At 38.7% G+C, this 26,922-nt stretch overlaps 1 protein-coding gene across 2 annotated transcripts in view; it reads left to right on the top strand.

The window, feature by feature from the left end:
• The window catches only part of Lipa (lipase A, lysosomal acid type), a 32,796-nt gene extending 12,870 nt beyond the window's left edge, over positions 1-19,926 (top strand). For both annotated transcript variants that reach the window (XM_076835353.1, XM_076835352.1), the window contains 7 exons: positions 1,547-1,745; positions 3,749-3,858; positions 5,609-5,745; positions 9,306-9,452; positions 10,778-10,849; positions 17,482-17,553; positions 18,435-19,926. In XM_076835353.1, coding sequence (XP_076691468.1) covers positions 1,547-1,745; positions 3,749-3,858; positions 5,609-5,745; positions 9,306-9,452; positions 10,778-10,849; positions 17,482-17,553; positions 18,435-18,668 — 971 coding nt within the window. In that variant the 3' untranslated portion in view covers positions 18,669-19,926. The remainder of the gene's footprint in view (positions 1-1,546; positions 1,746-3,748; positions 3,859-5,608; positions 5,746-9,305; positions 9,453-10,777; positions 10,850-17,481; positions 17,554-18,434) is intronic.
• Positions 19,927-26,922: the final 6,996 nt, after the last annotated feature.

Below are 26,922 nucleotides of genomic sequence, written 5' to 3'. Positions count from 1 at the left end.
TGAGTAGAAAATAAATTCATATGAGCACACATTTGTGAATTGATATGCATGTGATTTTTTTCCTACTTAACTCTTTTATTCATTTTACTTAAAGAATTTTTGTGTTGGATTTTTTTATAGTTTTAGAAAAGTTTTAGGTTCACCACAAAATTAAATAGTAGAATGCTGTAACCAAGGACATTTGGTTACTTCCGAATTTTGGAAATTATGAATAAAATTATTATAAACAGCAATATACAGAGACTTCCCATTTGCTCCCATACATGCATACCCTGCCTTTTAATGAATATCCCCCAATTGAATATTTGTTACAGTTGATGAGCCTATATTGTTGTATCATTATTACCCAAAGTCCATAGTTTACATTAGGTGCTCTCTTAGAGTTGTACATTCCAAGGGGTTGGACAAATGTATAATGACATTTATCTACTACTATAGTATTATTCAGAGTTTACTGTTCCCCCAATTCTCTTTGTTCTGCTTATTCATCCCTCACTTCCCTCCCCCAGCACTTGTGGGCCACATTCCCAGCCCTTTTTTTGTATTTTATTTAGAGAATTGCTTATGACCTTGTTGAGTTGCTGAGGCTGGGAATTCAGGATCCCTGGCCTCAGCCTCTGGAGGCACTGGGATGACAGAGTTCATTTCCTTTTAGGACTGGTTAAGACTTTACTGTCCATATACAACATGTTTGCATCTACTTACTGAAGGACATCTTGATGACTTTCAAATTTTAGCAACTATGAATAAAGCTACTGTAAACATCCACGTGTAGAATTTTCTGTGGAAATAAGTTTTCAAATCCCTTGGGTAAAATCCCAAGAACCATGACTGCAGAATTGCAAGGTAAGGCCTGGGGTTGTGGCTCAGTGGCAGAGAGCTTGCCTAGCACATGTGAGGCACTCAGTTCAATCCTCAGCACCACATAAAAATTAAGTAAATTAAATAAAGGTATTGTGTCCATATCCAACTAAAAAAATATTTTTTTAAAAAGAATTGTATGGTAAGTTATATTTAGTTTTTGTAATACACTGCCAAACTCATTTCCCATGTGGTTGTACCATTTTACATTTCTACCAGCAATGATGAGAGTTCTTGTTCCTCCACATTTGTACCAGCAATTGGTATTATCAGGGTTTTCAGATCTTGGCCATTCTAGTAGGTGTACAGTGGTATCTCATTGTTGCCGGTGTGATTTTTTCTATTGCTTTATTTTGTTAGCTATCATTGTGAGAAACATAATTACTGCAGCAAACTGTAGAAACATTTTGTATGTTCTTAAAAATGTATTCAAATTTTTTTTGATAATTAAGTCAGTGTGCTTTGTTACCAGACTTGCAAAAAATAGTTCATTTTGCTGCTACCTTGTCAGCCCTATGTATTTTTTTAAATCCTTATTAATGTTATATAGGAGTATGTTAATACTTCAGTGTTTTAATTTCTTTCTTTATTTGATTTGGGATCTTTCAGCAATAACCTGTTTGGCAAAGTATTGTATTTGTTTTGAAGTTGGGGCTACTACTTCTTAAAAATGAATGTCTTTCAGGTCCCAAACCAGTTGTGTTTCTGCAGCATGGCTTGCTGGCAGATGCCAGTAATTGGATCACAAACCTTGCTGACAGCAGCCTGGGCTTCATTCTTGCTGATGCTGGTTTTGACGTGTGGATGGGGAACAGCAGGGGAAACACCTGGTCTCGGAAACACAAAACTCTCTCACCGTCTCAGGATGAATTCTGGGCCTTCAGGTATGTTTGAGTTGATTTTGATGTGGATCTCTTCCCTTCAGGGTCTTATAGAAGAAGCACAGGAAACTCAGCAGAAGAGCCTGATAGATGAGTCACTCTGAAATTGAATGAGAGGGAACACTAATGTCACTTGAAAGGTTTTAGACCTTGCCAGGAATTTAATAAGTAGCAGTTAGGTAAAGTATAAGTAAATGATTAGGTTAAGCATTCAGTTCATGGCTCAGGAGGCTGAGGCAGGAGGATCTTGAGTTCAAAGCCGGCCTCAGCAAAAATAAGGTGCTAAACAACTCAGTGAGACCCTGTCTCCAAATAAAATACAAAAAAAAGGCTGGGGATGTGGCTCAGTGGTTGAGTGCCCTGGGGTTCAATCTCTGGTATAAGCCCCCCCCTAAATAAATAAATAAACAAACAGATAGATAGATAAATGAATCGAATTTTAGGAATTCTGAAGTTATTTTGGCATTCTTGGTGGTGTGGGAACTGCTGGGTAAATGTCTCCCCATAACCTTTCTCTATTCTCTATAAACACATCCCCCAGATGTTTCCTGTCTTCAGAAATCCTCCTCTTCTCTCTCTTACTTCCAGCTCTACTAATTAGTTGCTGTATGACACTGGGTATGTTGCAAGATCCCTCTATGGCTGCTTCCTTATTTGTAAGATTGGGATAATAAATACCTATCTCCTAAAGTTATTGTGGGCTTAAAGGAGAGCATACCAGGAAAGAACCCTCCACGGGGCCTGGCACATTGTTATGTCTGTGGTAGCAGTTGGTCCATCTATCCCTGACATGCATGCACACACACATACCTCATGTTCAGGTTCAGGGCTATCTTGGTGTATCAGGTTAAGAGAAAGTTGGCAATCTGGATATCTTCAGACTTGCTTCTCATTTCTAAAACTGGAGCATCCTTAAGGACATGAAACATAAGAATGAGAACTTTTACCCAAAGGTGTAAATACATATGTTTATTGTGATACTATTTGTAATAGTGAAAAATTGAAAACTACTTGCATGCATGTCATCAGTAGTGAATGGAATGACTGAACAAATAGAATGTGGTATACTAACATAATAGGATGAGATTAAATAACTGAAACTCTAGGCACCAATGTGGATGAAGCCAGGTACAGAAGAGTAAATACTACATAATCTCATTTTTAGAAAAAGTCTACAATGGGTGCAACAAACTTGTGGTGTGTGGGAGACCAACCTTGTACATGACTGAGTCACTCCCTGACTGGGTGATTGAGGCTTCAGGCGGCAAATGCCGCTAGATGCCCCGCCCTTCTTGGGTTCAAGGGAGTGTGCCTTCTTACAGCCCCATGGGTGGAGCTATGCTCCCCTGTTCCTTTGTAATATTACCCCTTGCCCTGTTTAGGATAGAATGTTCCATGGAAACACCCTTTTGTGTGTCCCCTTATCTTACTGTGCCCTTAGGTATGGACTACCTAAATGTCAGTCAACCTGCTGACAGTGGACATCATGAAGATAGACTCAGCCCCCTGAAACCTGACCCCTTGCCTCATTTGAATAGCTTCTCAATAGAAGGGGTTAGCATGTGTGTTTGTGTGCGTGTGTGTGTGCGTGTGTGTGTGTGTGTGTGTGTGTGTGTGTGTGTGTGTTCTCTCGCTCTCTTTCTGCGGACCCTTAAGGTCAGAGGAGCCGTCATAGCAACCCCAAAGAAAAAGGTATTTCTGTCTCTTGTGTGGTTATTTCGCGCAGCCCAGTTAGCCCAGTTCCCCTGGAGTGACCCCCGAGTGTTTTAGCCATGAACAAATCCTGGCAGTGTTGTGAATTATTAGGATAATAGTAACCTTTGGAGGCACTAATGGAGGGGAGTCCAAGGGGGCTCTGTGGTCCTGGTGATGCTCAGTTTCTTGAGCTCAGTGCTTGTTTACCTAGCTGTATTCAGTTTGTGATATTTCTCAAACTTCATGTTTACTTGGGTGCTGATCTATTTTATGTACTTTTTCAATGTAAGAATTTCTATTTTGGATTATAGTTTTGATGAGATGGCAAAATATGACCTACCAGCTTCAATTAACTTCATTCTGAATAAAACCGGCCAAGAAAATGTGTATTATGTGGGTCATTCTCAAGGCACCACAATAGGTATGTATATAATAAAGATTAGAAATTGATATATCTTTATTATAAGTCATTTGCATTTTTATATTTATGTTTGTTTTTAAACATGAAATATAAAAGTAATGTAATAATAAATATAAACGTAATAAATGTAATTATATTTATAATAAATATATAAATTATATTTGTCACGTTTATTTATTATATCATAATAAATATATCAATTATATTTATAATAAATATATCAATTATATTTATAATAATAACAATAAATATGAAAGTAATGTTGGTTTAAATGCGCTTTTTTTTTTTTTTTTTAATGCCAAGCAGAAATCATGAATAGGGCAAGGAATTTGGGTAATATTCTATGGAAATTCAGACTTTAATATAAATCACCAAATATAGTATATTAATCTTTTAAAATAAAAGAAAAACTTAATGTAAGCCACATCCTATTATGTATTTTCCAAGTTAAGCAATATAGAATGTGAAAGGGTAGGAAAAAGAAAGTTTCCTAAGGTTAGAGACTTCAAAAAGTAATCAAGAAAATATGCTAACTTTTAAAGTTAATTGAAGGGCTGTGGCTAGCTCAGTGATAGAGAGGTTCCCTAGCATGTTCAAGGCCCTGTGCTCAGTCCCCAGCACTGCATAAATATGTAAATAGATAGATAAATAAATAAATAAAGGAATATAACTACCTATAAGGGTGACAGGTTATACTTCAGAAATAAGCAGTTTTAAAAGCCATATGCATCTTTTATTTATGCTGACTCTAAAAGTGATACGATTTATTATAAAGAAAAATTAAAAATTTTACAAAGTTGAAAGAAGATACAGATTACCCATAATTCTAACAGGTTAGTTTCCCTAATAAGGGCCTAAGGTCCTATCCCATAATTTATTTAGTTGTCCCTTTTAGTGTGCACTGTGACTAATACCTTTGTGTTCACATCACATGGTCTCCTTAGGATACACTCCTGGGAGGAGAATTACTATTTGGAAGGTATGAAAACTTTTAGCATGTCACTGTGTATGGTTCAGTCATCTCACTCTCAGAAAAATGGAGCTTCACATTCTTTGTTTTATTTCTTCTTTTATGACTAGTTTACTTATATCCTGTGCCCTGCTATTTTCTCTTTCTTTTTCTTTTTTCTTTTTTTTTAGAGAGAGAGAGAGAATTTTTTAATATTTATTTTTTAGTTTTTGGCAGACACAACATCTTTGTATGTGGTGCTGAGGATCGAACCCGGGCCGCACCCATTTCAGGCGAGCGCACTACCGCTTGAGCCACATCCCCAGCCCCAGTACCCTGCTATTTTCTAAAGTGACATTTGGGGGCCAAGTGGCAAGAGGTGACCTGAGACAGGGCTAAAAGATATCTTAAAACTAAGGAACTCTAGATGTTTGTGCTCCTTTTGAGTCACCCTTGGTGTCTTTAATGTGGCTGTGAATTGGGGATGGAGGGAGGTGGTGGGGAATGGAGATGGCGGATGGAACCATACAAATAGTCTTCTAGTTCATATGCTTAAAGGGAGAGGGAAGATCGTCCATTCTTCTAGCCTGGATTTCTTCCCATGCCTGTCCAGGTTGAGATTTGAAACAAGCACTTAAAAATGCTGTATTTCTAGTTTGATGGAATTCAGCCCTTACACACACAAAGGCTTTTTGCCTCCTGAGGGCAGACTTGCTTGCATGGGCCACGTGAATCCTTCTTGTCTTTCCTGAGAAGGAAGTCCCAGAAGGTAAACTTTCTATCTTCCTTTTGTTCCAACAGGTTTTATAGCATTTTCACAGAACCCTGAACTGGCCAAAAGGATTAAAGTGTTTTTTGCATTGGCTCCTGTGGTCTTAACTCATTTCTGTGAGAGCCCTCTAACCATATTAGGAAAATTGCCAGATGTTCTCTTTAAGGTAATTGGGCCCCCTCCCCCACAGATTTCCTCTTCCGAGTTGAAGAATGCTGCCACTGGAGGGGCCATCTGTGCCACCCTCCTCTGTGTTTGTTATTTGAGAAATGGGCTTTTCTCTCTCCCTCACCCTACCTCCCAGGAAGGGGAGCCCAGGGAGGTATATCATTGACTGTGCTACAGCCACCTGTGCTCCTGGTTAGCAGATTAGCAAGCCCTAGGTAGGTACACTTTATGACATTTTTGCAGTGACAAAAACTGCCTGATAACTATACTCAAAAGACCTAAAAACGGCATACTACAGGGACACAGCCACATCAATGTTTATAGCAGCACAATTCACAATAGCTAAACTGTGGAGCCAACCTAGATGGATGAATGAATTAAAAAAAAAATGTGGCATTTATACACAATGGAATATTACTCAGCACTAAAAAAAATAACAAGATCATGGCATTTGCAGGGAAATGGATAGCATTAGAGCAGATTATGCTAAGTGAAGTTAGCCAATCCCTAAAAAACAAATGCTGAATGTGTTCTCTGATATAAGGGAGGTGACTCAAAATGGGGTATGGAGGAAGAGCATGAGAAGAAAATTACCTCTAAATAGGGAAGAGAGGTGGGAGGGAAAGGGAGGGAGAAGGGGAATTGCATGGAAGAGTAAAGAGCTCCTCAATTACTAAACCTTCTCCATGTGCCTTACTCAGAATTAAGTAAAATCCTCTCTGGAGGCCTTGTCCTATAGACTTCACATGTAAAGTTGTAGACGTAAGAGATGTGCCAAGAGAGCTATATGTCTGTTTTAATGTAAATGGTATTCAACTATATAGATTGTTCTGCATGTAATATGTTCCCCCCCTTGGAGAGCTATTATGTTAAATTACTTTCTTTTTAACTGCTGCATAATATGTTTTGGATTAAAGGGAACTGTTTATTTTGCTGGACTTAACGTGGTAGACGTAATTTGCTATTGTCAAATCTTTTTGCTGTTTTTTGGGAACATCCACCGAGTGAATTTGGAGAAATGAAATTGCCGTGTCATAGGAATATATGTTTTTAATTTAATTTAATCTTTGGAGATTATGATTTAGTAATTTTGTAAACCCCATCTCACCTTGGAGATGGTGTTTTGTAAAATCTGGAGCAGGACTCAGGGTTCAGTGTTTTTATAAACACCTTCTATGATTCCTGATACAAGCTAAATGGTCTAATAACCACTGTTTTAAACAATACTGCTTTGTATTATACTGAGAGAGTAAAAAATGAATGAATAGATATACAAAAACCTTTGAATAAAACCTATGAATTAGCTGTTCTGAAAAATACATGTTGCTTTCATGAAAGTAGAGTAATCCTTTTATAAGGATAAATTATAAAGATATCAAATTGATACAAGCAGGTCTACAAATGTATAAAGGAACATTTTTTTCTTTATCTGCATATACTTCCTGTAGGCATATAATTTTCAGTGAAGTCTGCCACAGTAGTATTTAGATCGTACTTCTGAAGTGCCTGGTCCTTTATTAGTTAAAAGGAAAGCTGGGTTTGTATGATTTAGGTCAGTGATGAATCACCCTGTTAACTTGTGATTAGTAGAGACTTTCAAAAATATGTGCAGTTGTTGCATGTGACCATTATATGGACTTAAAGCCAGGAGTTTTAAAAATTACGGCTTTTCACACTTCATGACTGTGAAGTCTCTATATGTGGTGTTTACTTCTGGTTAACCCCCAGTTAATTCCTATGTCCTACGTCGTTAGTCTGGAGAAGGGGAATATTCACAAAGACCTGATACCTGTCTTCACATATTGGTTATCTTATAGAAGACTAACTTGACAGATCATAGGCTGTCACTCCTTGACCAAATTTGCTAGAAGAAGAGTTGAATATGGCCCCATAAAATGTTATAAATTTAAATTATTGAGATATTCACATAGCAATCTTGATAACTGATTTTTTTTTTTTTAAAGGGGATGAAAAAAGGAAACTGTTCTCCACACTCCCCTATGGATTAGTGATAAGTCAGAAAAAGTAGTGGCTACAAGTAGCAGTGAGGCTGAGCCTAAGTGCCCCACAGTTCAACATTCCCTACTCTTCAACTCTCAGGCCATTTTTCATTGACAGTTTCCCTCACTTGTTTTGGCATGCTTTGCCTGTACTCCTTTGCTAGGTCTACGAGGATGAATCTGTTGTGGGCCTCCTCTAGTGTTAATTTGTTGGCCATCGTTGGCATTCCTTGACTTGAAGAAGCAGCATCCTAATTTCTGCTTCCTTCTCCATTTGGCATTTTCTCTGCGTGCATGTCTACCTCTGTGTCCAGATTGCCCCTTTCTGTAAGGAACACCAGTCATATTGCATTCGGGCCTACCTTAACGACCTCATTTTAACTCGATACTGACCATTAAGACTCCAACATCTGCTCTTTAGGGAAACATAATTCAACCCTTAAAATCGCCTCTGGAGACATATGAGTTTCCCATTCCTATGAGCTTCTCCAACTGGCATACAGGAGTAAGAGTATAAGGGGGCAGATTCCAGTTCAATATAAGGAAGATCTTTTTCCTATTTCCTGTTTTCTATATATGAAGATCTGCCTAGAGAATGTCATGACTGCTCTGTTGGCATTTGTACAGATTCGGTGATCTTTGGAGACTGTTGAATAGAGAATTTGTCACTATTTAAGTTATAATATTTATAAGTTATTCTAATGATTCATTTCTCTTTGAAAACACAATAGGCATGGGACTGGGGTTATAGCTCAGGGGTTGGCAAACTTCTTTTGCAAAGAGACAAATAGTAAATATATTTGGCTTTGTGGGCAATATGGTGTTTGTTGTAAACCCTACACTGCAGTTGTATTGAGAAAGCAGCCAGAAACAGTACATAAAGAAACATTGTGCTTGTGTGACAATAAAACTTTACTTATAAAAACAGGCAATGCTGGGGAAAGGTGTAAGGGGAAGTAATTGTTTAATGGGAAGAGAGTTTCAGGCTAGGAAACACTTTTTCAAAAATTCTGGAGATGGATAGTAATGATAGTTGTATAGCAATGTGAATGTAGTTAATGCCATTGAACTGAACATTTAAAATGATTAAAATTTATATATATATAAAATATCTTAAAAAAACCAACAAGCTGTGGACTGGATTTGGCCCATATCTGATTAGATAAACGCATACCTAGCAGACATTGCTGATCAACTACAGCCTCAACTATTTCTCAGAGGTCACCAAGGATCCATCAGAGACAATGAAACCCATTTGGGGGTAGCCTTAGATGACTGGCCAAAGTCCTTTTACCTTTGTAAAAGTCTTTTGTAAATTTATTTAACTTCTGCCTCTGGGTTTCGCTTTGAGAATTTAAATGCACATCTGTAACACATCTGATTTTGACTAGGCAACTTTTTGCATAAATACCCTGGTTTGAATGTCAGCTAGTTGCCATTTTGCTCCTGAGACCACATGAAAAGATTGCAATGTATCTGTACTTTCTGAGTTGGGTTGTGGAAACTTGCATACCAGATAAAATGCTAAGATATTCTCGGGTTTCTTTTTATTTTATAGGAAATATTTGGACACAAAGAATTTCTTCCCCAGAATGAAGTTTTGAAGTGGCTGGGTACCCACGTTTGCACCCATGTCATTTTGAAGGAGCTTTGTGGAAATATCTTTTTTCTTGTGTGTGGATTTAATGAGAAGAATTTGAATATGGTATGTTATGTCGATGATAAAACTTGCATTAAATTTTCAGTGATGGTATCTGAATGTGCTCATTTGTATTAAGTAATGTGGAAGATGCAGGAATGACCTTAGCAGCCCTGAAGTATCTTTGGTATAAGAGGCATTAGAATCAAATTCCACAAGTGCCAATAGTATTGCTGCTGTCCTCAGGCCAGCTGTCATATGGAGACTATTGAATAGAGGATTTGTCACTATTAAAGTTACAATATTTATAAGTTATTCTAATGATTCATTTCTCTTTAAAAACATAATAGGCATGGGGCTGAGGTTATAGCTCAATGGTAGAGCGCTTGCCTTGCACACGAAAGGCACTGGGTTCGATCCTCAGCACCACATAAAAATAAATAAAATAAATAAAGTAAAGGTATTGTGTCCATCTTTTTTTTTTTTTAAAGAGAGAGAGAGAGAAGGAGAGAGAATTTTTATTATTTATTTTTTAGTATTCAATGGATACAACATCTTTATTTTATTTTTATGTGGTGCTGAGAATTGAACCCAGCGCCCCGCCATGCCAGGAGAGCGCGTTACTGCTTGAGCCACATCCCCAGCCCCAATATTGTGTCCATCTTTAAAAAAATCTTAAAAAAAAAAAAAATCATAATAGGCATTTTTAAATTTGGAGTGTTCAGGGACTGGGGTTGTAGCTCAGCAGTAGAGTGCTCACCTAGCATGTGCAAAGCCTGGGTTTGATCCTCAGCACCACATAAAATAAATAAAGGTATTGTGTTCAACTACAACTAAAAAAATAAATATTTTTTTAAAAATTTAGAGTGTTCATTTCCAAGCACACAGTGCACACATTCATTCACATATTCGTGTATGTATATATTTATTCACTTGTTTCATAAAATATAAACTCTTGGCCAGCAATATACTGGTGTTTTTAAATATGTTTTATAGTTTTTAATGTTGCATTCTGAAAATAGTTTTAAAATTCCTAGAATGAAAGCTCTAGGAAATTTTTAAAAGTGATTTTGATTTTTGTTTTTCTGACTAAAGAAAAATGATTGTTGTTTAAAATCTTGGAAATTCAGGAAAGCATGAAGAAAAAAGTAAAACGACCTATGATCTCCACTTGCACAGCTTTACACTTACCATATTGTTGTATTTTGTTTGTGAATAATCTGTGTATGTGGTTGATCAAATGGGACTTATTTACACTCAAAATTTTTTCCATATATTTGAGATTATGGCTTTGTAATTTTTAATGCTTTGAGGAGAAAAATGTGTTCATTATCAATGTTGCCTTGATGCTATTTATTTTTATTCTTTAATCCATCTTTTATATTTTGCAGTCAAGAGTGGATGTGTATGCAGCACACGATCCTGCTGGAACTTCTGTGCAGAACATGTTACACTGGGGCCAGGTAAGCATTCCAGGAGAGCAGGTGGGGTCATGTGAAGTCCGTGTTGGAAAGACTGGGGATTCCTGGAAGCATCTCTTTGCAAACCTTTCTCAAAGACAAAAACCACCTGCTTACAAATCTGATCTGGTATCCTTGCCCATGGTCGCAGGGCCTTGCTATTCTATTGGTGTTGCTTGTGTTAGCCTCTGTGAGACAGATCATGTTATGTAGCGATTTCCCAAACAGCTTTTGGAGTTGACTTTTTTCTTTTTCCTCCCATTCCTTTCCCTGTTGTTTATTTGCATCTCAGATTTATGTATTTTCTTCTTTCCTTCTTCCTCCTTCTTCTCTTCATTTGTTTTTCATTGAGTCTAAGATTTATTGTATTTCTGCATTACTTCATAAAACATAATAGTAGGGCAGCTTTGGAGATAGACACTGCAATTTCAACATTGACCTAAGGACACAATATGACTTCCGTGGAAAAACCAGAGTTACACAATATGACTTCCATGGAAAAACCAGAGTTAAGACAATCATTAACTTTAAAGATAAAGTTTTGATCATTTTATTGCATAAGTAATACATATTTGTTCTAGAAAATTTAGAAACTGTATTTAAACAAAAAATAAAAATTATCTTGAAAATAGACTTATTACATAACCCCACTCAGATAAGAAAAATGCATTTAGAGATGTGAAATGTCTCTGCATTTTGCTCTATACCTCTTGCTGCATATCATTAAAAGTAGAAATAGATTTTCTCCTTAGTATTTTATAATTTGCTCTTCTTTTTCTATCTGACAATATGTTAGGGACTCATTTCCACCTCTGGATATATTTTTGACATATTTTTTCCCCAGATAACTTTTTAAAAAAATATGGAACAATTTATTGTTTAAGCTCTAAACCCAGATGCTGTAAATGATGATAATTTCCAAGCACCTTAAGTAATTTCCAAGCACCTGGTAGTCACTGCTTGCATCGGAATTGCTGAATTGTTTTAAAAAGTCCACCTTTTATTTTTATTTGTTCATTTATATATTTATTTGAGACAGGGTCTCAGTATGTTGCCAGGTTTTTCTTGAACTCATGTGTGCAACTGATCTTCCCTCTTTAGTCTCCCAAGCAGTTGGAACTACAGGCACCACTGGCCTAGCTAGACAGTAGACCTCTTAATAAAATATGGCTTAAAGAAGTAACAAGACTTGGGTTTGTAGAACTGGCTACAATTTAGGCTTAAAAAAAAAATAGAAAGATCCTTGTGTTCCATCCCCAGAGATTCTAATTCATTTGGACTGGAGAATCTGCACTTACATTTTATTTTAACAGCTTTATTGAGGTACAAGTGACAGCATATTTAAAGGGTGCTCTTTGATACATTTCGGCATAGGTACACACCTGTGAAGTCATCACCTTTTTTTTTTTAGAGAGAGAGTGAGAGAGGGAGAGAGAGAATTTTAATATTTTTTATTGTTTAGTTTTTGGCGGATACAACATCTTTGTTTGTATGTGGTGCTGAGGATGGAACCAGGGCCGCACGCATTCCAGGCCAGCTCGCTAGCTCCCGCTTGAGCCACATCCCCAGCCCCTAGTCATCACCTTAATCAAGATAGTGATCGCAAGGGTTGCCTCACAAAAGTTCCCTCAGGATGTTTTAGTCAGCCTTTTGTTGCTGTGACCCAAAGACCTGACCAGAACTAAGAGTGAAGAATAAGAGGAGGAAAAGTTTGTTTTGGCTTATGATTTCACAGGTTCAGTCCGTGGAGGGCTGGCTCCTCAGCTCTGGGCACAAGGTGAGGCGGAATATCATGGTGGGAGGCTGTGGCAGAAGGAAGCAGCTCAGGATCTGGCAAATGGGAAGCAGAGAGAGAGAGCTCTACCCACCAGGGACAAAATATATACCCTAAAGGCACATTCGCCGTGACCTTCTTCTCCAGCCACATCCTACCTACCTGCCTACAGTTATCACCCAGTTAATTCATATCGGTGAGATTATTAATTACTATTATTATTGATTATGTTGTGTTTATCAGTAGGTCATTTCTTTTTTATTCCTGAGGCTCAGTAGGCCAGCCCTTTTTATTTCTGAATATCAGTATTTTTTAAAACTCTGCCTGGCAGATTCTTCTCCCCAACCAGGTTTGGGAGTCGCTGATTGGGGACATTACCGATGCTTTAGCCTCCTTCCTCAGTTGTCCCAGGAGCCCTGTCTGTTGGGAGTATGTTTTAAACACTTATTAACATGAACACCCCACCTCTGCTCCCGCCTCATCTCTAAAGGTCTAGGACCTGGCCTGAGGCTCATCTATTGCCTGGAGGCTGACTGTTACATGTCAGAGTTGGCCATGGCTTACAAGAGGGTCCCCCAGGATGCATGTCGTTCCTGCTGGCAGCACACCTACATCACTTAAGCAATGCCCTAGATCTTCAAAAGCCCTCCAGTTCATAGCTGATATTCTTTCGGGCCCCTGCTCTCCTCCTTAGTCACATTTCTGTTTATAATCACTTTTTTCCTTCACATATACTGACACCAAAATTCCCTTACATTTTCAAACATTATTACGTATTCATTATTAATGGATACACCTCAAAAAGTCCCAGTTTTTGTCACCTTAGGAGTTAGTGTGCTCCTTGAGATGCATGGAGGGTGACTGAGCCCAGCTGAAGGCAGGTCTGAGCTACTTCCCAGCTTGGTGACTGCCAGCAGCCCACATGCGATATGCCTCCTGGATCAGCAAAGTCAGTGACCACCAGACCCTGGCTTTTAGGGGGTCCTTGGAACGTGGAAACCACAGCCATCCCAAGATAGCTCTGTGTATACAACACAGTGGCCTTGCTTCACCTTCTGTGTCCCAGGCCTTTTGCAGTTAGTGTGGTTGGATTGGCTACAATCAGGCTTCTGCTCTTGTTCCAGCCCCTTTTACTAAGCAGCCAGTCCGGGTCAAAAGCTGTAGGCTGAGGTCCACAGCACTGCACGCAGGCCCAGTGGTGACCTTGTTGTGGCTTTCAGTTTAAACTACACTGGAGTATGCCTCTAGAACATTTCCAAACTCCAGGTTCACTGCAGAAGGCAGCCTGGCCCTCTGCCTTCTGCTCACTCTGCTCTGGTCAGGACAAGAGCTGCTTTGTACAGCTGTTTCATAGTGATCTCTCCTTAGTTCCCTGTCCTCCAGGCTGTTGGCCAGAGGCAGCCTTGGTGCCTGCTGGGTGAGGCTCCACTGAGGGTGGGCAGGGCCTGGGTGCTGGCAGGCTGGAGGCTATAGTCCCAGTGTGGAGTGTGAAGGTTTCTGTGGTGTAAGATCAGGGGTGCCTTTTAAAGTCATTTTATTGATTGTACATTCAGAAGTTTACTTTTTGTTTAAATAATTAGCATTCACTTATTAACAATGTAAAAACTAGGCTTTTAAATCTAGTTTACAGTTCTTCCTGTTTTCTTCTTAATCCTGATGAATTTCAGAGATCATCTAAGCCAAGCCTCTTGTTATTATCTTCCCCTCTCCTATCAGTCCAGAGCCCAGGTATTTGCTTGTTGGAAGAAGGCCAGCCCTAACTTATCTTTAAAGTATCAGTAACAACTTATTCAGGATGCCAATAAAAATGCAGATTCTGAGGCCTATCCTAGTCCTGTTGAGAATCTGAGTTTCTTAAGATGTGCCCCTAGGATCTTCATTTTAATAAATACCTTAGACCACTTTGATGTTCTCTATTGTTTGAAACATTGCATAAAAAGAAGAAAAGCCAAAGTGTACATTTGATTGGCTTTTTAAAACCACCATAAACATTTAGTATACTTTTTATTTATTCTATAAGCAATATATATTTTATGAAATTTAGAACATACATGAGTGTGAGAAAAAAAATTGTATTTCTACTACCAAGCAATAGCCACTCCTTGTATTTTGATATAATCATAGTTTTTTTTTTAAATAATCATTTTCATTACAAAAGCAGGATCATACTGAATGTGCTTTTTAGTAATTTCATTTAGTTAAAATAGCATTATATTTGTTAGATACAGGCTTAATTGCTTTATCAGAAACCTTAATATATAGCCGGAAATGAATAGTTTGTTTCTTTCTCATAACACAATTCAAAGAACAAGGGACAGGCTGGGGGAGGGAGGTGTGTGTATCTCCCTGAGGTCATGCAGGTCCTGGCTGCAGCTTTGCTACCCTCAGGGTACAAACCTTCTCTGTGGGTTGAAGATGAGTCACTGCCATGTCTGTCCCAGCCCACAGGGAGGTGGGAGAGAGGAGGCCCAGGGCAGGTGGCTCTGCCTGAGGGAGATTGCTGAGAAGTGAGAGGCTCAGCCACCGGGTGGCTGTTCACTGGGGGATGTAGATGTGGTTTCTAACCTGGCTGCCATATGCTTCAAGAAATCTTTAGGGATTCCATTACTGAAAGGAAGAAGACAAGAATGGGTACTGGGGAAAAATTAGTCTCTTCCATAATTAAAAATGCCTTTCCAGGTCATAACTGATTTTAAAAGTATTTGTAATGGACAGTTTTCTGTTGTGTGAATTTTATTTTTTGCCATGGTAGTATTTTTGCAATAGTGAAACATACTGGGAAGAATATTCTTGTATTGTATATGAATCTATTTTATTCATCAGGAATTTTATTTTCTTAGGATGACACATTCATAGGAGTAGACTTGGTGGTGGGAAGGTACACATTTCTTTAAGATTTCTGATATGTGGTATACTTTAGAAAAGTTTAGCCAATTTACATTTTCATTATCAATTAAGACCTAAAACTCATTTTTACATGTCATTTTAAAGCTGTCTTAATACTATAAATACTGTGAACATTTCCTTCTGATTTTTATCTACATGGGATTATCACAGAAGTATGACCATAGTGTGTAATCAATTTTATCTTAAGACTTTTTCCTCTTAATATTTTTAATGGAACTTGTTTATAAGCTGTTTTCTGTTTATATTTTTTATATTTGTGACATTACATACTGTTTTTGAAGTTTGATGTAACATATATCTATAATTGAGCTTTAGTTTATTTCCAGGTTGTTTGTTACTGTAAGAAATCTTCACACTTCCCTCCTTTAGAGTTGCCTTTTCAAGTGGTTAACTTGAAGTGCTAAGTGACTCTGAGGTCAAAAGTCAGGTTTAGAAGGTCAGTTAGAGGTATGAGCAAGTTTTCCTTCTGTATTTTATACTCACACTTGGTGCTGTGTACAAATGCTGAAAGACATGTGTGAGGATGTGGTAAACTGCTGTCTTGAGTACTGTGGCAGAACAGTTTGCATTGCTGAATCAGAGACAGGGAATAGATGCATTCCCAGGTACTACAAATCCATAAAATATGCCACAGTTATTTAGTGTCTGTCATTTTAAATAGCAAAACTCAGATGCTAACTATTTATTCTGTAGCAATACCCTATAGTATCCAAACTCACACTCTTTTATTACATCAAGCAATAGAATTTTTTTTACAATTGATAAGAACTGAAGCTTCACATAAATCAAAAGCATTTCTGACAAAGAAGGTCTGCATTTTTTTTTTTTTTGCTGGGCGCCACCATGTGGCCAAACCTTGTAGTTTCCAATTTATTTAACATGGAAATTTTGGCTTTAATTCTGGAGGAAGTATGAATTTTGTATTCATTCAAACTTCATAAATAAATGACTTTTTTGTTAATATCTATTATGCTTTTCTAAATGTGCATACATTAAATTTTATATAAAATATTATTTCATAGTTGTAGTATTCCCTCAGAATCACACTGGCACATGTTACCATTTCTTTTTTTTCTTTTTTTCTTTTTTTAAAGAGAGAGTGAGAGAGGGAGAGAGAGAGAGAGAATTTTAATATTTATTTTTTAGTTCTCGGCAGACACAACATCTTTGTTTGTATGTGGTGCTGAGGACCGAACCCGGGCCGCACGCATGCCAGGCGAGCGTGCTACCGCTTGAGCCACATCCCCAGCCCGACCATTTCTTGATTATAGTGGTACCAGATATTAGGAAAAAGTCCTAAGTCAATAATATTATTAAAATATTAAGTAATATAATAGACTAGTAGGGTAGATATACATGCAGAAAATATGATTCTCTTTGTATGTATACAAGCTGGCACCTCTTTAACAGGTATACATACATTCTAAGAAATGTGTCATTGCAAATTTCATCATTGTGCAAGCATCATAGAGTGTACTTACACAAACCAACATGGTTATAATGTAACTTGGTGATAGAATCTTATAGGACTACCATCATATGCAGCCCATGATTGAAATAGCATTATGTGATGCCCATGCATTTATCTATATATCCAAGTAAAATCCTGAACTCTTTGAAAAAGTCCAAGATACAAATTTCAGTGGAAAGCATTCATATAAATAAAAGTTCAACTAACAGGAACAGCTGTCTTTCCCGTGTAATCCACAGCATACGTGTACAACTGCTTTCTCGTGTCGTGTAGCAGCTATTTTCCAACATTGAGTGGGAAACTGAGTCATGTAGTAAATAGAACAAAACAGTTCCATTTTGTTTCAAAGAATAATTTGGAAGGGAAGAGTGAATCTGGATTTTGGTATAAAATTGTTTCTGAGGACATAAGTTTAACTCTAGCAACCTATAATGTTTTCTCAAACTTTTACGTGAGATAATTTTTTTCCAAATTCTCTTTTAGTTTGTTAAATTCCAAAAGTTTCAAGCCTTTGACTGGGGAAGCAGTGCCAAGAATTATTTTCATTACAACCAGGTAAAGTTTTCAGTTTTTTAATTGAAATGGGCCCTGAAGACTCGTCTGGGAAGCCCGCCTGTGTTACCAGATTCTGGTTGGCTTGGGTGCTATAGGTCACGCACAGGAGGGATGACATTTGTCTTCCTTCAGACCACTCCAGAATGACCCAGGCTTTACAGTTGGGCTTTTTCTCACTGTCCTTTTGCTGGCTCTAAACAAGAACCATCACTGCCATGTGTTATTCACAGTGGCCATGAACACAGAGCAGAGAGCAGGATTCCCAGGTCCATTACCTGCTAGCTATAGGACCTCGGCCATATTAGATTGTTATGTCTCTTCCCTGAATTAATTTAATTCCTATTTTTTTAAATGCTAAATGTACCAATACTAAAGTGTACGATGTTTTACCTGTGTTTTTCATATTTGACTCTCATAACAACTTAGTGATATAGACATGATGGTATCTGACTTAAAGATGAAGAAACTGAGGCTTAGAGAATTTCTATGATTCATTCCACACCAAAAAGGAGAAAGGAGGAGGATATGACTCCAAAGCTCTTTCAGAACCAGTTGGTTCTCCTGCTTCACATTTACTCCCTGCGGAAAATAGTATCTTCCTCAGTGGGAATTAAAGTCATTACTGTGCTCAAGGTCCACATCTTGTATTCTTTCATGGTGGGTTGAATTTGTTGTTGTTGTTGTTGTTGTTCTGATAATGGCCACCTGAAAAGTATACTGAAAATAATTTTCAAAATCTGGTTTCTTATTCTCAGATCAGATTTAGTAGATAGAGTTTAATGGAGACGGTTTATTGTGATTTTGAAAATGATCACAAAATAATAAAGCACTCCATGGTTCTGTTTTGTTTCATTTTTCTTTTCTTTTTTTTTTCATTGTAGAGTTACCCTCCCTTGTACAATGTGAAAGACATGCTTGTGCCCACTGCAGTGTGGAGCGGGGGTCAGGACTGGCTTGCAGACGACAAAGATGTCAAAATCTTACTGACGCAGATCACCAACTTGGTGTACCACAAGCGCATTCCTAAGTGGGAACATCTTGATTTTATCTGGGGCCTGGATGCCCCTTGGCAGCTGTATAGTGAAATTATCAATCTGATGAGGAAGTACCAGTGAAATGCAGACTTGAGATGTGTGTCAGACTTCAGATGTGTTTGCTTCATTGCTTAAAATACTGGTTTTCCTTTCTCAGGTCTTTTATATTTTTATATGCAAGAAAATTATGACTCTGAAGATGCTCAATTCTCTCAAGTTAGGAATAAAATACTCTGAGTATATTTTGTTTAATTATGGCTGAACCTGAAGCTAGTGTCTCAACACTAGTGTTGTCTTTTTTTTTTTTTTTTTTTTTTTTTTTACAAATATCACTGACATATGAAAAGAAACCATTCTGTTTCTCCTTACAGTTTAAAATCTATTATGTTTTTATTCTTATTCAGGACAAATTAACACATATGTTTGGAAATTTTAAACTGTATTGGTTGATGTTAAATAATCTGTCACTGATTTAAACGCAGGTGTGAAAGCATCCAATTTTCATCTTCTTGCCTTAAAGTGCTCTCCAGTCCAATGGACTGTATTGGGAGATCCAAATGAACACTTTTTCATTTTTTTTAATGCATTAGGTACCTAGTCAAACCCAGTGATATCCCCGCTGTGCCAGTAATAAATATTTTGTAATAAGTTTCATCCAACATAAATGACAAATGTTTATCAAATGTTTAGATTGTTCAGCTCAAGCAAAAATAGTTGGCCAGAGCCTTCAGAAACAGATTGCACTGTTTTAAAAGTCAGTGTTATGATTAGCTTGAAGACTGGAACACTCAAATGTTTTTGTTCATGAACTCCTGATGATGTGGCAGGCCATAATTCTACTTGTCAAGGAAGGAAAGTCCTGTGAAGAGGCATGACCACTACTTTTTCCCGACATTAACCAACTCTGAACCAACTGCTGCAGCTCAGTGAGGACATCCCGTCTGTGTGAAGCTGAAGTCCTGTGGCCTCTGCAGGAAATATCCTCATTCATTTTCACTCAAGTGGAAAAGTTAATGTGGACGTTTTCAGTTTCAAGTTTAGCTCAGGAATTCACTTCGCTTGTTGAGTTTTGTTTGTGTAATAATCATTTGTAATAAGCCTGCTCTGCATCACAGTGTCAGGAAGCCCATATGTGTCTTCTTTGCTTTGTTACCTTATCATGCTGTGGGATGGACAGAGGGCCTGGCTTGCAGTTGATCTGATATAGTCACAGTAGCTACAGTAACAATTCTTGCTGTGTTGGCTAATACATACAGGCAGCCTAATACTGCTTGTAACATTTACCAGGCCCTATTTGAACTTTTCAATAAAACTCAGTGAGCCTCATGGGCCTGAAGGATTTTGTGTGTGATGTGTTTCCCTTTCTTTAATGGCCATTCTATTCTTCCCCTTTCTTTGGCCAGGATTCACGCTTTTCTTTCTCATCTCCCCATCCTCTGTCCCCTTCATGAATGTCACTGATATAGTCCATGAATGTTTGTTCCTCTCCATGGGGAGGAGGGAGGGATCTCCAGCCTAAGGAGGCCTAGAAGACGGTCTGGAAACATTGGCTCAGATGTTGTCCTGTGTGGTCCCTGTTAATGAAGCTGTGTTTTAGTCAGCTGTTGTGTTGCTGTGGCTAAAACATCTGACAAAAAATTACATTATTTTGACTCACAGTTTCAGAAGTTCAGTCCATGATCATAACTCTGGGCTGAAGGTGAGGAAGAACATTATGGTGGAATGGCGTGGCAGAGAAAACCTGCTCAGGACATGGCTAATAAGAAGCAGAAAGAGCTCTGCTCAGCAGGGACAAATTATACACCCTAAAGCCATGCTCCAGTGAACTACCTTTTCTAGCCACTCCGCACCTACCTATGGTTACCACCCAGTTAATCCAACTATTCCACCTCTGAACAATTCTTACGTTGTCTCACACATGGGCTTTTGGGGAACACCTCATATCTAAACCATCACAGGCTGTGAGTGGAGAGTAGGCAGTGTGAACTCTTATCTGCAGGCAGTGGCTGGCTGCAGGTAGCACCGTGGATTCTAGGACTGTCTACCCATGCTCTCCTTGAACAAATGAGGCAACAGAGGCCGGTAGAGACAACTCACATCCTAGGACCCCCAAAACAGATTCAAGGCCCAGTGCAATCTCTACTACTCTGTGAACCTGGGGGCAGAACATGTATCTTACTCATCTCTGTACTCAGAGTCTAACAGAGAGCCCAGAGTGTAAGAGTCAATAGATGCATGTGTACTGACAAGGGTGTGGAAACAGAGGACTTCTTCATTAGCCAAGTTGAGTTAGATGTGCAAGTGACACCTGAAAGGGTCTAAAGACTGACACAGAATTATTGTGTTTTTTCATGGCAGCCACACAAGAGTGGGCATCCCCAGGAGGATGCCACCTGCCTTACTGGCCTCGAGTCTCTCCAGCAGCCCTTCTTTCTTCTTTAGCCAAACCAACTGATTTGGCCAATGATGTAGAGTTTCCCTACCTGGGTAGAGCTGAAAGAAGGGGACAGTGACTGGGTGGTGTTGTTTTCTGTTTTCACCGGTAGTGGGGATAGCTTTCCAGAATGGCTTCAGTTCATGGATGACTTGGTTTCTCTAGCAGTGGTTGCCGCCATGGGGTGGGGGTGGGGCTCCCAGAGATTCCCTTGAGAATTGTGATCAACCAAGTTCTCCCATGATGACAGACTGAGGAATGAACAGGGATGCATTCCAAAGCCTGCTTTTCACCTGTCTTTTTTTTTTTTTTTCATCTTCTTTCCAAACTTTGCATTGGAATTTTTCCAAAGCAGAGTAGCTGGACCAGTCTAAAGGTGAAGATGGCACAGCTGTTCTTGCTCCGTATGGGTTACAGTGCTCATTTGCTTTTGTCAGTTGCCTCTTACCCTGGATGTGGTGACATAAACCCCTTGTGGCCTTCTCATCCTGGCCACATCCATATAGTTTTGTTTCATCATTAGCTCAGATTTGTAACGTCAACCACCAAGAGTTCTGTGATAGTTTGGTGGGGGTTCCAGTTCTGTTCTTTGCCAACTAGCTTTGATGCACCTTCTGTTGAGCAGAACACAAAGATCTCCCCACCCTCTAGGCCAAGACGGGTTAATATTCTGCCAACGGAAACCCTTTCTAAGGTACCGCGTACACATGGGAAAATGAACAGATTACAAGGGAATAAGAATTGAGAATAGGAAAAAAAAAAAAAAATCATTTTTTTATTGGCCACAAGATGGCACTCTTGGCTTTTCTCACATATCTTTCCAAGCCCCAACCCCTGCTCCACTTTACACCTTTGCAGCTTTAAGAGGTCGGTAATTTGATGATGGGTAAAGCCAGCTACAGCTGTGGTCATTTCTACTTTATGCCTAATGGAGAACATCTGAAAAATATTCTCAAGGAATAACTGTCCTCCAAATGTGAACTGAAAATAAAAATGTGCCTATTAAGTGAATAAGTGGTCAGAATGTTAGACATGAGTAGTGGGTGGATGGCAGTGGAGGAGGCTTTAACCTAGCCTAACACTTATTAAGCACTAAAATTTAGTGTATTATTTTCAAGTAATGAAGATTATTTCGTGTTTGTGGCTATTAAAGGCATTAATTTGTTAAATGCAAACTTTTAAAATTGTACAGTAATTGAATCTTTTGCCACTAGTCATTTATTTATTTTTACACTTGGAGAGATTTTCAAAATGGACCCATTATGATCTCTTGTGGCACCTGAAAGGCAGCACTGGGTTTGTAATTATTCCAATGAAAATAAAAAATTGCCAGTTGTTCATTCAAGAATACTTATTGAAATGTGCTAGGTGCAGATGTCAAGTTCAATTCTAAATTGAGCTAGTAAAACTTTTTTTCTGCCAAATTCTTCTAGAATTACTAAAACTTAAAGTTTGCATTTTATGGTATGTCTTCACTTTCTAAAGTCTTCACATAAGGCTTTGATCACCGTAACAACCCCTTGGATGTGTGGAGTGAGTGCTGTTTTCTATATAGACCATGGTATACTTTTTATTAGGGATTTTTTTTTTATGTTTTGAATGTTTTTGAGAGGTTGATGAGAGTTCCAACAATATCAGTGCAAGTCCCAACATATATGCCCCATGATCGATCAGATATGTGCATCAATATCCGGGTTAATAAGAACATCAAGCAGCGTCTCAAGGGAGCTGGCATTCCTTATGTTCTTCATCAACATACTTACTGTTTTTGGTATGGCTCACTAATGTTTTCTGAATCTTTTGTAAATTGATAAAGAAAAGTAACTTTGATGCTCCCCTTCCAAAACAAGACTCCTCCTGTAGAGATACTTAGCTTAGAACTGACACCAACTTCCACTTCCACTCTTGATTTGGCTGTGATTTACTATTAATCCTATCAAGTTTTGACTTCTGAAACTGAGTCTTAATCTTTAGCCTTTAAAATTTAGGATTAGACTTTGATCTTTGAGATTAGTCTACCTATGTAAGTCTAACATTACTACATATTTCTGATATTCAGGAACAGTTGTTTTAGTTACATAGCTACCAAAACAGTCTCACTTCATTTTGAGAGGGAAAAAATCATAAATGTCATTTAAAAAAAAGAGATGATGTGACTGATAACAGGATTTACTGACTTCATGTTCTCTTTTGTTGTGTGTGTGTGTGTGTGTGTGTGTGTGTGTGTGTGTGTGTTTGGGGGGGAGGACACTATACAAAGTTTTTTGGAGTTGGAAAAAAATATCTTTGAGATTGTGTTAAATATGCATAGATTTGATTGCTGTACTATCAGAAAAGTGTTTGACTCCTATGGTAACTAGAGAGGAAAGAATTCCTGTTTCCCAACCCCAACAGAGAGTGCATGCCAAGATAAAAATAATACACAGAAAGTAATGATCAACTAGAGAATTACAATAAATAGAGTTGCCAAAGTCCTTATGGTATCTGAATTTAAAAAACACCCTTTTGTGTGGAAAACTGCCCCGTAGTTCACCTACAGACCCAAATTACAACAATTAACACTCTGAAAAAGAATGATTCTACTTTTTAGCCTCAAATTTTGAATGGATTTCTTTTAAAATGTGCACTTAGTACCTTTTGAACATTCATTACATAGAAGATATAGTGTTTGCAGCTGAGGGTATAGCTCAGTGGCAGAGTACTTGCTTAACATGTATCAGGCCCTGATTCAGCATCCCCCGCCCTATACACAAAGATAAGATTGGCATTGTGGGAGAAAAGTCCTAGAAGATATATCCTGGGCTCTAAAAAGACCTGTTCCCTTAGCAAGCTATTAAATTTTTGTGCAAATAGAGAATGTTTAAAGGTACAAGCTTGCCAAATTCAAGAGTGCTTTAGTCAGCCCTATATATGTATCAGTTTTATTTTGGTCCATTACAACTAATTGCTTTTGATCACCTGAAATATTATGCCTATTTTTTTCAGCATCCTTCACAACATGAGTAGACAGCTATCACAATTTTACCTGATCAATTTCCCTGAGATGATTGCTTCTGTATACTACACACAAACTTCTGTCCTGGTGGGCTGTATGTGCAGGCACAGCTGCTATGCTTCAAAGCACCACAAGGTAAGGTGGGTGAGTTGGGATACAGCAGTCTGAAGCCCTGGCTTCCAGGTCTTGTTTCAGAGGGCTTAATATAATCTGCACTTGGAGACTATATTAACAGGGCAAAGGACAGAACCACCAAAGCAGGAAAGGAATGGAATGGTTTGGGCTGGGGGCTCAAAGGAGATGTCCTGACAGCAAATTTAAAAGCTATATTCAAATTAAGCCAATCTGCCAATGTCACCCATTTTAAAAAATCTTTAAGGGCATCTGAAGCATCCAAGCATGGTAGATGGGACTACAAGAAAAGAACAAGGTGTGCTAAAAGGAAATTTGAGGGTAATTTTAGATGAGGATAAATTTGAGTGATATTTACAATTCATTTGTAATTCTGAGAAAGTGAGCGGTGGTAGTCCCTTTGGGGCACTGAAGGGCACAGGAATGAAGGAAAAAAGGTTCTTCCTTTGAATTGCTGCATCAGGGGCAGGACCATGTCCACCAGGAATGAAAAAAGAGAAAAGTTCCTAAATTGGCTTTGAAGTGAATGGGGAAGGGGTATATGGAGAAGGAGTCTATCAGCATTTAATTGGAAGAAATTCCGCAGCAGGGAGGCCAGAGGCCTGCCTTCAACTTGTTTTCTGCTACCATCTAGACCTCAGAACAGCATCAGAAAATCTGTCCTCAATCCTTTTTGCATTGGCTGTCAAGAAACTCAAAGCTGCTTCTGAGACTATCAATGGCAAAAAATGCAAGCAGGATATAATAATAGTCTTAAGGGCACTCTGGATTTTAAAACAACAACAACAACAAAAAAGAATAAAATTAAAAAAAAAAAGGTTTACTGAAGAGTCAGAGTCTACTGTCTAGGGGCTCTAAAGAATGGGTATCTAAGGACCGCCATATTCCATCAGTAGAAGTTCTGAGATATGTGCTTCTTGGAAGGTTTTGAATTATGAATTATCTATTATAAATATATATGTCCTGTGTACAAAAACACATTAATAGGCCTATTCTTTGTCATATGTACATATAAATTCTCTATATTATAAATCTAAGGCTCGTTTGTTGATCTATATGGTCATACCACTTATTATTTGCTCATAACAAATGGCTTTATATATTTTTATTTCTCTTTCTGTAATCTTACTCGATTTTAACTTCAAACATCTCAATTATTCTTTAGGTAAAATGTGGAGTACAAATTTAATATGTGTCTTATTTTGTGTGTTTACTGTATGTTAGCACTGTGGTTTTACTGCTATAAACCCACAACAATAATATTGCCTACTTCTTGGAAGAGGGGGAGCCCAGTTCTTGAGGATTGGATGAACTCATTTCTAGTAAAACACTTAGCCAATGTCAAGCATCTAGTAGGCAAACATTACATGGTAGACATTATTATTTTTCCATTTAACGCTCACAATAGGCTGCAAAGATGACAGCTATTATTATTTCCCTTTCGGGAGGATAAGAAAATGCAAGCTTCGGCCCCAAACACATTGATTAAAAAAAGGAAAAACTAGAATGGGGAGTGGTTTTTGTCCAAAAGTTCTATCCACTAGGGGTCCCTTGTGTCTGGAGTAAGTCACCTAAATTAAACGCGAAGGTTGGTTTCTATACTGTTCCCAGAGTCTCTCCAGAACTCTCCTAGTATCGACCTCCTGCTCAGTTCCTGACCCTGAGACTCCAGTTCGTGGCTGAGAAACCCACCGGATAGAGACGAGTCGGTAGTTTGCTTTCTGGGCGCGGAGTGATTTGGAGAAGGGGGGTGCGGGGCTGCGGAAAAGTTGGTGCAGAGGATCCAGCCAATGGAAGAGCAGGGGAGGTAAGGGATCCTCTGTACTTTCCGCAGCCTTCCCGGGAAGCTTCAGGATCTCGCAAATAATTCCCTTGCAAATCAAAGGAGGTGGTTCACTTTTCAATAACTTCTGCCCCATACTGAGATGCAGTGGCATCTTAGCCCGATCTGTGCAGGCTCTGGGTGTTAAACCAAGCATCCCCCCACCGCCTGCTTCCCCGCCTCCCAATGCAAGTGAAGGCTTGCAGTCGCAGCCCTCACTCTAGACTGCTGTGCTCCCTGCTCCCGGTCACTGGTCTTGGATGCGCTGGACGCGGCGCCACGAGTGTCTGCACTTGCAGGCTCAGAATCTTCCCGGCAAGTCTGCATACGGTGGATTCAGCCGGGAGGGAAAGTTCCTTTTGGGAGTCGCTGGAATCAACGGAATTTCCCATCCCTCCACGTGTCCTATATGATATTCTTGTCAGTTACCCGCGAACAGACAAGAATTCGAGGTTCCCTCTACATAGCAATTCTTTTGCCTTTCGCTGCCGTGTAGACGGTTATAGAGCGAGCACACAGAAGACTCGGACTGCGCAAGGTATGCGACTCTTTAAAGAGTTTCTTTTTTCTTTTTCTTTTTAAATGAAATTATGCTTGCGTCTTGATGGAAACATAGATGCAGTTTTATATATGCATTAAAAATACAAGTTGAGTGGCCAAAAATTCATGGAAACTCAACGCTGTAGATTAGATTTGTACATTATGTTGAGTGTAAGTTGCATGCCAATTGAAAAAATGAGTGAGAACATAATTCTTCATGCATATTAAAAGTTTCTGACTTACATGCATGTATAAAAGCCATTAGAGGCAGCTGTGGTTGAGTGTATTTGTAGCAACTAAGCATCTCTGCGGGTTCTTTATTCAAGTTCCGTGCGGCCTGGAAAAGGAGTGAAAAGGCTACTGACATCATTCGGGGCGGGGCCGCCAGTCTTAAGAAAAGTCGCGCGGCTGC

The sequence above is a fragment of the Callospermophilus lateralis genome, chromosome 15 (assembly GCF_048772815.1).
Source record: "Callospermophilus lateralis isolate mCalLat2 chromosome 15, mCalLat2.hap1, whole genome shotgun sequence".
NCBI lineage: Eukaryota > Metazoa > Chordata > Mammalia > Rodentia > Sciuridae > Callospermophilus > Callospermophilus lateralis.
The sequence above is the reverse complement of the archived record's forward strand: the minus strand, read 5'-3'. Positions and strand labels throughout refer to the sequence as shown.